Source organism: Lepus europaeus, chromosome 7 (genome assembly GCF_033115175.1).
Source record: "Lepus europaeus isolate LE1 chromosome 7, mLepTim1.pri, whole genome shotgun sequence".
Taxonomy (NCBI): domain Eukaryota; kingdom Metazoa; phylum Chordata; class Mammalia; order Lagomorpha; family Leporidae; genus Lepus; species Lepus europaeus.
The window spans coordinates 4,606,192-4,618,167 of record NC_084833.1 but is presented as its reverse complement, the minus strand read 5'-3'; the positions used below and the strand labels follow the sequence as shown (position 1 = coordinate 4,618,167).

At 65.8% G+C, this 11,976-nt stretch overlaps 1 protein-coding gene across 2 annotated transcripts; it reads left to right on the top strand.

Annotated features, from left to right (window-relative positions):
* Nucleotides 1-2,269: 2,269 nt before the first annotated feature.
* Nucleotides 2,270-11,091, top strand: ANKRD13D (ankyrin repeat domain 13D). 2 transcript variants are annotated; one of them, XM_062195752.1, is made up of 15 exons: nt 2,270-2,364; nt 2,832-2,967; nt 3,061-3,185; nt 3,826-3,871; nt 3,956-4,099; nt 4,340-4,529; nt 8,326-8,392; nt 8,647-8,728; nt 8,900-8,961; nt 9,045-9,175; nt 9,731-9,888; nt 9,965-10,087; nt 10,167-10,330; nt 10,414-10,505; nt 10,766-11,091. In XM_062195752.1, the coding sequence occupies exons 1-15, from the start codon at nt 2,275-2,277 to the stop codon at nt 10,977-10,979; spliced, it is 1,824 nt and encodes a 607-aa protein (XP_062051736.1). In that variant the 5' UTR covers nt 2,270-2,274; the 3' UTR covers nt 10,980-11,091. The 2 variants fall into 2 exon arrangements, with proteins under 2 accessions (XP_062051736.1, XP_062051737.1); XM_062195753.1 differs by lacking the exon at nt 2,270-2,364 and having other exon boundaries at nt 2,895-2,967; nt 3,047-3,185.
* The last annotated feature ends 885 nt before the right edge of the window (nt 11,092-11,976 follow it).

The following is an 11,976-nucleotide window of genomic DNA, read 5'->3' as shown; positions in this document are numbered from 1 at the left end:
CTTGAGCCCGTCCACTGCTGCTGGGCGGGGGGCTGATGCGGGAAGCTCCCGGGGCCCCCAGGGCCGGACCCTCTTCTAGGGGCGGCAGGGCACCCCCCACTCTGCCACGCTGCCCCTCTCCCCCTTGTGGCCGTCCAGTACCCATCCCCTGCCTTCTGCCCACCGCCCCGGCAAGCTGCCGGCGGTGCCAGTGGCTCTGCACTTGGTATCGCTTTGCACCAGCCAGCCACCTTGGCCTGCCTGAGCAGCCCTGCTTAGCAGGCTCCCGGCTGAAGCCCCTCCCCAGGGTCAGTCCAGGAGGCTGCGCTGCCCTGTAGGGTGGACTACAGCCCCGGCCCTCCCTGGCTTCAGCCTCCCCACTGGCCTTGCTGTATGGCCCCCAGGTCCAAAGGCTTGAGGCGTTGCCCTGTACCAGGCTGTTCACCTTCCCGGTCAACTTCTGCCCACGGCCCCTGTGGAGGCATGGGGCAAGGCCAGGGCCACAGCACAGCTCGGCCACCCCTGGGCGTCTGGGCCGGGACCGTGGCCACACGGCGCAGCACGGCCATTCCTGGGGGGTCTTGACGGAAGTGGGGTGGGGCGTGGTGGCATTTCTGATGTGGGGGAGGGTCAGGCGCTCCTGAGGGGCTCGGGTTGGCTGCAGCACTTCGAGGAGCCACACTTGGAGCCCTGAGTGCCGGGCCCACCTGAGCACAGGACAGACGTGAATGGACATGCAGCCTGCAGCTCGCTCGGCTCTGAGCAGGTGGGGTGAGGGCTGGGTGCAGGGTGGCAGGCTGGGAGCTACAGCTGTGCGGCGGCGAGGTGACAGGTGGGGTGCAAGAAGAGGGTCCCGCAGGACGGGGGGCTCCAGGGTGGGACATGGGGAGGCCGGTGGCCCTGCACCAGGGCCCCCGGGGAGGAGGGCCCACGTGGCTGGATTTGGCTGGGGTCACCCGGATGGGTGAGTTCAGGCCATCTGGCCCAGAGAAGTCGGGGGGCAGGGGAGGTGGTCTCAGAATGACGGTGCAGGAGCTGCATCGTGGGGGTTGGGCCCAGCAAAAGGGCTGGGAACGAAGGTGCCCGGACTGTCGTGTCCAAGATAAGCAGAGGCCGGCCTGGTGCTCTTCACCTCTGTGGTAGAGGGGTGTGCCTGGGCAGAGACCAGCAGAGCCTGATCTGGGAGCCCTGGGCACTCAAGCCCTTGCGCTGACCCCAGGACATCGTTGAGGACTTGAGCACACTGCAGAGCGGGGTGGCCAGGTGACCTCTGGCAGCAGAGCGGCCACCCGGTGCCCTGAGAAAGGCTCCCGGCCCAGACACTCGAGCAGGGAACCCGAGCCCCGCCGCCGCAGACACGGCCCGGGGCCCCTGGGGGCCGGAACTAGGCTGGCTGAGGCCTGCACCCCAGTTCTGGCGCGGGCCCTAATTTCGAAACTCCCCACCCCCACTGGCAGCACAGTGCAGCCTCTGCAGGAGCGGCCCGGCGCCGCCCACGCCCAGGCTCCGGAGCCCGGGACACCCCTGTCCCTTCGCTGCTGTCCCCAGCGCGCGGAGCTGCGGCCTCGGCCGGGTCCTGGGGGCAGGGGCTGCACGCGCAGCCGGCCAGCGTGGGTCCTCTCCAAGCTGGGCGCTCCGTCCTCGGGTCGGGGTGGGGTCACCAGACCTCTCCCGACCCCCCACCACACAGGCACAGTCGAGGGACCTGGGGGAAAGAGGGCGGAGGCGGCGGGCAGCTGGGGAGACCAGCTCCCCCGGCCGCAGCGTGGCCGCGGCCGCCGCGCGCGCACGCGCACTCGCAGGCCCGCCTCAGGGGCGCAGCCCCGCCCCGCCCTCGGGCCCCCTCCGGCCCCTTCCGGCCCCACCAGGGAAGGGTCTGCGCAGGGCCTGGGGCGCCCCCTGCAGGCCGCGGGCGGAGCGGTAGCCGGGCCCGCCCTCGGACCGCCCCCTGCAGACCCCGGCCCGGCTGAGGTCCGCGCGGAGACCCGGACCCCGGCTACTCCCCGGCCGCCCAGCAGCGCCCCCTTGCCAGCCCCGGGCGCCCGTGGACCGGACCGCCGTTGTCATGGCTCCGGGAGGCGGGGGGGCGCACGGCTCAACGCCCCGCCCGGGCCCGGCGCAGCCCCGCCCCGGGCCCCCCGCCCCCGCCGCCTGCGCCGCCGCCGCCGCTGTCACCCGGGCGCGGCCGGGAGGGGAGGCGAGGGGGCCGCGCCGGGCCCGGAGCCGAGGCGGGGCCGGGCCGCCCCCGCCGCGCCTGCCCGCTCGCCCGCCCGAGATGCGGCGCTGAGGCCCAGCATGGCCGGCCGGGACCCCACCTTCCCGCTGCACCGGCTCGTCTGGGCGAACCGGCACCGCGAACTGGAGGCCGCGCTGCACAGCCGCCAGGTGAGGCCCCCCACCCCACCCCGGGCTCAGGTCTTCGCCCCGCGCCCCCACCCGCCCTCGCCGAGGCTGTGGTCATCCTCCCGGAGCCGCCCCCCCCACCCCTGCCCAGCTCTGCAGCCGCATCGCAAGCCCTGGTCACCTGCCCCTGGCGCTCCGGCCTCTGGCCAGGGCTCCCAGCCTGGCCCCTGCCCTGATCCTGGGCCCCTCCCGCATCACTCCCGAGACCGGGCTGGTGCCCAGGCTGGGCCTGACTCTGGACATCAGCGCGCAGCCCTGCTGCCCTTCCTGCCCGCCCCCTGCCTCCCCTGCCAGGCCACACGGGGGGGGCCACCTGCCTGCCCTCTACACGGGGGGCCACCTGCCTGCCCTCTCTGCCCTTCTCCTCTCCCACGGTGGCTCCCAGCCCTGGCGTCCAGCCTGGTGGCCTCTGGACCCTTGCCCTGACCCTGGTTGACCGGCTTCCCTAGCACGACATTGAGCAGGAGGACCCCCGGGGGCGCACCCCGCTGGAGCTGGCCGTGTCCCTGGGGAACTTGGAGTCGGTGAGAGTCCTTCTCCGGCACAACGCCAACGTGGCCAAAGAGAGCCGGCAGGGCTGGGCAGGTACTGCCTTGGGGCTGGCGTGGGGTGGCCGGCGGGAGCGAGCGGCCAGGCCCGGGGCACAGGGAGGGCCCCTCGGCAGCCTGCCGCCCCCAGTCCTGCAGGAGGCGGTGAGCACTGGCGACCCCGAGATGGTGCAATTGGTGCTCCAGTATCGGAATTTCCAGAGGGCCACGCAGAGGCTGGCCGGCATCCCGGAGCTGCTCAGCAAACTGCGCCAGGTACGGCGCCAGGGCCCGGCCCAGGGCTCGGAAGCACACCTGGCCTGCAGCGCGTGGCAAGGGTTGTCCGTCCTGACCCCAGCTCAGGGTCTCGTCAGAAAAAAAGAGGCACCCAGGGCCCCCGGCCAGGGCAAACCTCCATGGCCATCGCGGGGCCCCTGGTGCCCGGAATCTCCGCAGAGCCTTAGGCTTTGGGGCACCTGGAACGTGCAGATGTCCCGGAAAGAGGGGCTTTCAGGCCAACTCACGCATTCGGCCTGGACCCCCAAAAACTTGCTTCTGTTCTCGATCCGAGGTTCTGGAAGCGCAGGGAGAGCCCGGCTCACGGAGCACTCTGACCCCGCCCACCCCCTCATGCAGGCCGGCAGAGGGTCTCCGTGCCCCCTTTATGGAGGAGGGGGCAAAAGCTGCCTGGGGCCCCCCACAGCTGGAGAGCGGCCCCAGACTTCGGGGTGCCTGCAGCCTTGTTATACCCCTAGAGGTTCAGGGCTCCCCTGGCCCCTCCCTCCTGGACAGGGTCTGGCTGGGGCCATGGCCGTGCAGCGCCACTTGCTGCCGCTGGCTCCCGTCGGGCAGCTGCGGGCCAGAGTCCCCCAGGCCTGCTGCTCCCTGGCGGATGGCTGTGCTCTGTCCCTCTCAGGCTCCCGATTTCTACGTGGAAATGAAGTGGGAGTTCACCAGCTGGGGTGAGTAGGGGCCTCTCTGCCCCCAGGGATGGGGACCGGGGCCGTGGAGGAAGTCACCCCTGAGGACGTCAGCACCCCCTGCAGTGCCCCTCGTGTCCAAGATGTGCCCGAGTGATGTGTACCGCGTGTGGAAGCGGGGCGAGAGCCTGCGGGTGGACACCAGTCTCCTGGGCTTCGAGCACATGGCTTGGCAGCGTGGCCGGAGGAGCTTCGTCTTCAGGGGCCAGGGTGAGCGCCCGGGCACTCGGGCAACCCCCGGGTCTGCCGGGGCTTACCAGGGCGGTGCTGCCCTTCCTCTCCTCTCTTCCCAGTCCGGAAGCCAAGGCTGGGGCGTGGGGAGAGGAATCCAGGGATGGAGGCCAGCCCCGCCCAGCAGCAGGTGGCTGGGGGCAGCGTGATGGCCTCTTTGCCGCTGGCCCGGGCTGTGCCACTGACCTGCGCCCTCTCGGACACGGCCGCGGCTGGCAGAGGCGGGAGCCCTGGTCATGGAAGTGGACCACGACCAGCAGGTGGTGCACACAGAGGTGCTGGGGCTCGCGCTACAGGAGCCCGAAGCACTGCTGGCTGCCATGCGGCCCAGCATGGAGCACGTGGCCAGCCGCCTCACCTCTCCTATCGTCTCCACCCACCTGGACACGCGCAACGTGGCCTTTGAGAGGTCAGTTGGGGCCGGCGGGGCCGGGGGTGGGGACAGGTGAGAGCTGCCCGTGTCTGACCCCGCAGGGTTTTTTTTTTTTTTTTTTTTTTTTTTTTAAGATTAATTAATGATATATTTGAAAGGCAGAGTGACGGAGGGAGAAGGATCTTCCGACTGCTGGTTCACTCCCCAAACGGCTGCAATGGCCAGGACTGGGCCGGGCCAAAGCCCTGCGCCTGGAGCTCCATCTGGGTCTCCCACGTGGGTACAGGGCCCAAGCACTTGGGCCATGTGCCTCTGCTTTCCCAGGCGCAGTGGCAGGGAGCTGGATCGGAAGCGGAGCAGCCGGGGGTCAAGGTGGCACCTGTGTAGGACGCCAGCATTGCAGGCAGGGGTAGCCTGCTCTGCCGGGAGGCCAGCGTGTTGCGAGCTTTGACGCTGGGCGGAGAGTGTGTCCTCCCGCTCTGTTCTTGGAGGCTGTCCTCGGTCCTCTATTTTCCGCCCGTCAGTGCCCACAGGTGGGACCCTGGCAGGGCCTGTGCCGAGCCACCCGGGGAGCAGCCCCACGGCAACAGCACGAAGCCGTCCACCACGGGCGTGGGGCGCTCTTCTGCTGGTTAAATCAACAGCATGTTGAGTTTTCAGAGATAAGCTTCGCGCTTCTGCTCAAAGTTTCCCGAGCACTTTATTCTCTTTGACGCTGTCATGAATCCAGTGTGTGTGAGTGCATGTGTGTGTGCGTGTGCATGTGTGTGGGGTGTGAGTGCGTGTGTATGTGTGTGCGTGTGTGTGCATGTGGGGGGTGTGAGTGCATGTGTATGTATGTGTGTATATATGTATGTGTGTGGGCATGTGTGTGTGAGTGCGTGTGCACGTGTGCGTGTGCACGTGAGTGTGCATGTGTGAGCATGTGCCTGGGCGTGTGTGTGTATATGTGCATGAGTGTGCACACACATGTGAGTGTGTGCATGTATGAGTGTGTGTGTTCCTGTGAGTGTGTGTTCCTGTGTGTGTATATGTGTGCATGAGTATGCATGTGTGAGTGTGTGTGTGTGTGCGCGCGCGTGTGTGTGCCTGTGTGTGTGTGTGATGTCCTTTTTTGGCCTGCTGGTTGCAAGTATTAGAGAAGACAGTTGAGTTTTGCGTGTTGGCTGTGTGCCCGGCAGCGTCGGTGGACGCGGGTGTCAGCTGGCCTAGCCTCATGGTTCTGTGGGGCAGCAGGTGGAGCTGGCACTGGGGAGACACGGCCGGCTCAGGACGGGGCCACTGTGCTGCCAGCCCGGCTTCTGGCTGATGCACTGGGAAGTCCGCAGACTGCGGCCCACGCACGTGGGTTCCTGCCCCGATGGGAGACACGGGGAGCTCCTGGCTGCTGGCTTTGGGCTGGCCCAGCACCAGCGTTTGTGGGCATTTGAGGAGTGACCTAGTGAGTGGAGCTATCTTCTCTCTCCCTGATTCTCCCTCTCTGTCTAACCTTCAAATAAATATATAAAGCTTTAAAAAAAAAAAAACATATTCTTATGGCCTGGGAAGCAGTAGAAGATGGCCCAAGTGCTTGGGCCCCTGCACCTGCATGGGAGACCCCGAGGGAGCTCCTGGCTGCTGGCTTCAGATCAGCGCAGCTCTGGCCATTGGGGCCATTTGGGGAGTGAACCAGCGGATGGAAGACCTCTCTCTCTCTGTCTCAGTGTCTCTCTGTCTCTCTCTGTAATTCTACCACTCAAGTAAATAAATAAATATTTTAAAAAAAAACTTTAAAAAGCCATCTTTGTCATCTTTGGGGTCAGCACTGTGGTGTAGCAGATAAAGCCACCAATACTTGTGATACCGGCATCCCATACAGGTGCCGGTTTGAGTCCCAACTGCTCCACTTCTGATCCAGCTCCCTGATATGGTCTGGAAAAACAGTGGAAGATGGCCCAAGTGCTTGAACCCCGGCACCCATGTAGGAGACCCAGAAGAAGCTCCTGGCTCCTGGCTTCAGATCGGCACAGCTCCAGCCGTGAGGCCACTTGGGGAGTGAACCAATGGATAGAAGATCTCTCTCTCTCTTTCCCTCTCTGTCTCTCCCTGTAACTCTGCCATTTAAATAAATTAATTAATATTTTAAAAATTTAAATATGTATTTATTTATTTGAAAGGCAGAGTTACAGAAAGGCAGACTCAGAGGTAGAGAGAGAGAGAGAGGTCTTCCATCCACTGGTTCACTCCCCAAATGGCCTCATGGCTGGAGCTGTGCCGATCTGAAGCCAGGAGCCAGGAGCTTCTTCTGGGCCTTCCATGTGAGTGCAGGGGCCTAAGCACTTGGGCCATCTTCCACTGCTTTCCCAGGCCATAGCAGGGAGCTGGATCAGAAGTGGAGCAGCCGGGACTAGAACCGGCGCCCATGTGGGATGCCGACACCACAGGAGGAGGCTTAGCCCCCTACACTGTGGTTCTGGCCATGGTATTTATGGTATTTTTCTTGCTGCTTGCTATGGGTTTAATTTACTCTTCTTTAAAAAAAAAAAAGATTTTTTAAAAATTTATTTGAAAGGCAGAGTTAGAGAGAGAGAGAGGTCTTCATCTATGGATTCATTCCCCAAATGACCACCCTGGCTGGATCTGGGCCAATCCAAAGCCAGGAACCTGGAACTCCATCCAGGTCTCCCACGTGGGTGCAGGGGCCCCAGCACTTGGGCCATCTTCTGCTGCTTTCCCAGGCTTATCAGCAGGGAACTGGATAGGAAGTGGAGCGGCCGGGACTCGAACTGGCACCCGTATGGGATGCTGGCACCACAGGCCAAGGCTTTACCCACTACGCCAAAGCATCGGCCCTTGCAGAACATTTCTGATTTCCCTTCTGATGGACGCTTTGGAGCCGTTGGTCCCTTAGAGCGTCTTGGTTCCTTCTCACGTAGCTGTGAGTTCCCACATCTCTCATCTCGCGCTTGGTGGCTCACTGCGTGAGGCATCGGTCCTTTTGTCTCTGCCGAGGCATCTTTGATGGCCTCCGTCCGCCTGTCCCGTGCACCAGAGACGAGCGTGCACATGCTGTGGGCTGCGGCGTCCAGGCCTGTGTGCAGAGCGCGGCTGCCCGGCGGTGCCGTTCTGGGTGCTCGCTCTGTGGGATGCGCACAGCGTGCTCCCGAGGTCACCAGCTGTTGTCCGAGCGCACGGCTCTAGGGTGGGCTTTCAAACACACGCGAAAGAGGAGGTCGTGCAGTTACGCACCACCCAGCGTCCGCTTTTGTCAGCGTTTGCTCCGTCTTGCTGGCCTTTTTCTCTCTATCCCCCCAAGTGATTAAAAGCACACCCAGATGTCACATCTTCCCAACAGTAAACGCCCCTGAAAACACCTCTAATAGAAACGAGTTTCTTTATTTAATATATATATGTGTGTGTGTGTGTGTGTATATTTAAAAGCCAGAGTTACAGAGAGGCTGAGGGAGAGAGAATCTCCCATTTGCTGGTTCACTCCCCAAATGTGCAACAGCCAGGGCTGGGCTGAAGGCAGGAGCCTGGAACTCCACTGGGGTCTCCCACGTGGGTGCAGGGGCCCAGGCACGTGGGCTGCCCCCTGCTGCTTTCCCAGGCGCGTCAGCAGGGAGCTGCTCTGCAGGCAGTGGCTTAACCGGCTGTGCCCTAACACCGGCCCCCAGCTAAGCCCTGGCCCCGTTAGCACAGCTCACAAAATCCACGCCAGTTCCCCGGTGCCTGGCAGTCTGTAGTCATGGTTCGCCTGTGCCTCTTCAAGGCCCCCAAGTTGAGGCGCCGGCCAGCTACCTGGAGGGGGCTGTGGCAGGCCCCTCACGTGCTGCGGTCTGGTCTGTTTCAGGAACAAATGTGGAATCTGGGGATGGCGGTCAGAGAAGATGGAGACTGTGAGCGGCTACGAGGCCAAGGCAGGAGAGCCTGGGAGGGGGCGGCGGGGGCTGGGGGTCCCCCACTGTGCACCAGGGTCGCCCACAGCCCAGGCCCTTCCCGGCCCTTCCCTGGGCCCTGGGATAGAGCCTGGTTGGAGCTGTAGCTCCCGGTGTCAGCCCTGAACCACCTCTTGCATTGTGAAGAGCGAGAGCTTGCTTGTCTGGGGACAGGGAGACATGGGGGGCAGGAGGCTGGAGAGCGGGGAGCAGGCTCTGAGCCCCCTCCTCCCCAGGTGTACAGCGCTACCAACGTGGAGCTGGTGACGCGCACCCGCACGGAGCACCTCTCTGACCAGGACAAGTCCAGGAGCAAAGGTAAACCCAGGTGCGCTGCCTTCTGCCGTCCCACGGCGTGGTGGGGTCGCCCCGGCCTGGGGTCAGGGGCTCGCTGGGAGGCCTCCCAGTTCCCATCTGCCCCCAGGGTGGGGGGGGCAGTCCGCGGACCATAGCCCAGAGGCCCCTCACGGGCTCCGCCCCTCTCTGTAGCGGGGAAGACTCCGTTCCAGTCCTTCCTGGGGATGGCTCAGCAGCACTGCTCCCACGGCGGGGTGAGTCGGGGCGGCTCCCCCCGGGCCGGCAGGGCGCCAGGCGTCTGTGCTGTGTGCTAAGGGGCGCCCTGGGGCCCACGCAGGCACCCGTGGCGCAGGCAGCCAGCCCCACCAACCCCACGGCCATCTCCCCCGATGAGTACTTCGACCCCAACTTCAGCCTGGAGTCCCGAAACATCGGCCGCCCCATTGAGATGTCCAGCAGAGTGCAGAGGTGAGGCTGCCCCCCGCGTGGGGCCTGTGGCCGCGGTAGCCAGGGACTTCCCTCTGGACTCTGTGCCTTGAGCGCAGGCGCCAGGGCTGCGTTATCCGTGGCCCAGTGACCTGGCCACACTCTGATGGGCGGGCGGGTGGAGGGATGGATGGCGGCTCCACCACATTCTCCTTGTCACTGTCTACTGAGCACCTGCTGGGGGTCTGGGACACTCCCACCTCCCAGCTGTGTGTCCTCCTTCTCAGTGGAACAAGAGGTCACGGTTGCCCACCACCCCACAAGGATCTGGTGAGTGGGTGTCAGTGGTCACAGGGGACACGGGCTCACAGCTGGCCCAGCCGGGGCCCCTGCACAAGCCCAGAGGGACGCTTCAGCCTGGCCCCCCGACTGCCTCTTCCAGACCAGATGAACTGGCACAAAACCACCGTCGTGAGCTGCAACGGCCCGGGGTGTGGGCAGCTCCCAGGAGAGGCAGCAGGGGCCGCCGAGCAGGGAGGAGGAAGCCCAGGCCGCCGGCAGCTCCCCGACCCCCCCGTGCTGTGGTCGGCCTGGCAGGTTCAAGGCAACGCTGTGGCTGAGCGAGGAGCACCCGCTGTCCCTGGGCGACCAGGTGACGCCCATCATCGACCTCATGGCTATCAGCAACGCCCACTTCGCCAAGCTGCGCGACTTCATCACGCTGCGCCTCCCACCTGGCTTCCCAGTCAAGATCGGTGAGCGGGGCCCGGGGGGGGGGGGTCTGGGCTGCCACGGGGCCACAGGGGGTCACGCCTGGCCATCTCCCCGCAGAGATCCCCCTCTTTCATGTGCTCAACGCCCGCATCACCTTTAGCAACCTGTGCGGCTGTGACGAGCCGCTGAGCTCGGTGTGGGTGCCGGCCCCCAGCCCCTCCGCCGCCACCTCGGCCGCAGGTACTGCCCGGGAGGCCGAGGGGGCTGTGTGGCTCCCCGCCCTCCGAGGCCCAGCACGGCTGCTGTGCTGCCCACGCAGGGAGCCCCTTCCCGTGCGAGGTGGACCCCAGCGTGTTTGAGGTGCCCGCGGGGTACAGCGTGCTGGGCACAGAGCGCAGTGAGCCCCCCCGTGATGAGGACGACCACCTGCTGCAGTTCGCCATCCAGCAGAGCCTGCTCGAAGCAGGCACGGAGGCCGAGCAGGTGGGACGCCGGCGGGGGCGGGCCAGGCTGTTGCAACCGTCGCCGGGCCTGGGCCACAGCTCGGGGCTCTGCTGCCGCTGCAGGTGACTGTCTGGGAAGCACTGACCAACACGCGGCCGGGCACCCACCCCCTGCCCCAGGCCACGGTCTACGAGGAGCAGCTTCAGCTGGAGCGGTGAGGCCCTGATGGGACCCCCGGACCCTGCCCCAGCCCTGCCTCGAGCCCCCCATCGTGGCCGTGGCAGCAGGGTGGGGAGCAGGGAGGCCCTGGTCCTGGGACCCCAAGCCCTCTCCACAGCGACCGTCCATCAGCAGCGCTGCCCCTGCCTGCCGGGGCACGGTGCACGGGCCTTGCCTGCCTGCGCCCTGCCGCCTGTCTTGGCCCCTGCCCGGCCGCAGCCCCTAGCAGTCTCCCTCTCACCCCTTGCCTGGCAGGGCCCTCCAGGAAAGCCTGCGGCTGACCACAGAGCCCTGGGGCCCGGGACCCCCCCAGAGGACGCCCCCAGCCCCGGTCCCCCCAAGCTTTGAGGAGCAGCTTCGCCTGGCCCTGGAGCTGTCCTCGCGCGAGCAGGAGGAGCGGCAGCGGCAGGGGCAGCAGGAGGAGGACGACCTGCAGCGGGTCTTGCAGCTGTCGCTCACCGAGCACTGAGCCGCAGCCCCCCCCCGGGGTCGCCTGCCTTTGTAACCTGTTTATTTATAAACTGCCTGGCACCCTGGGGGTGGGCCCAGCCGTGAGCAGAGACAGAAATAAAGAGACTGTGGGCAGCAGGTGTCCTCTGTTCAATGGGCTGCGGCTGGGGTGCCTCGTGGGCCATGGCCGCTGCGTCCTGTCCCCACCCCCCACCCCCATGTCGCTGAGCCTCACCATGAGGGGAGGGGTCCCACCTGGGTCAGGCGTCCACTCCTCTGAGCCGGGGCCCAGCTGCTGGAGACCCAGCTTCCTCTGGGCCTGAACTGGGACCCGGCCCAGGCACCTGCCAGGAGAGGGGAAGGCTGAGCCCCCTGGACCGGGCACTCACAGTGCTGGGAACAGCCCCCATCCAAGCCAGGTCCCTGCCTGACTCCACCTTGGCTGCCAGAACAAGTCTTCCCTGTGCGCCCGCCGTGGGCGGGGTCTGCCCTGCCCGGCTCCTCTCCAGGTGGCCTCAGTGGCTTGTGAGTGTCAGGGGTTAGTTCTGAACCCGGGGCGATTTCCCCTGAAGCTTTGCCCCCCTCCCAGTAATTGTGCAGAGTGTAAGCAAGACGGCCCCCAGCCAGGAGGAGTCGATTTGGGGCGGGGGCGGGGGGGGTCCCCAGGCGTCAGACCCTCTGGGACGGATCATCAGGCCTGTGTCCCCAGCATCGCCTCCCTGGGCAACCGTCGGGTTGGGGCTCAGAACAGCTCAGGTGACCCAACAGCGCAGCCGGGAGCGCCCCGGGGCGCCTCCTGGGAGAAAGCAGGAACCCAGGAACGAATTCCAGGTCTGGGCTCCACACCTGCGCCCCGCCTCCGTCACGCCCCCAGGCGAATGGGGGCGGGCGAGGTGGGCCAAGCCGGCGAAACGGGACGGGAGGGGCCCCGGCCGATCGGTGCCAGCTCCGCAGGCCTGGCTGGGCGGGAGGCTGGCCCTTTAAGGACCGCCCGCGAGGAGGTGCCCCGTCCAGGC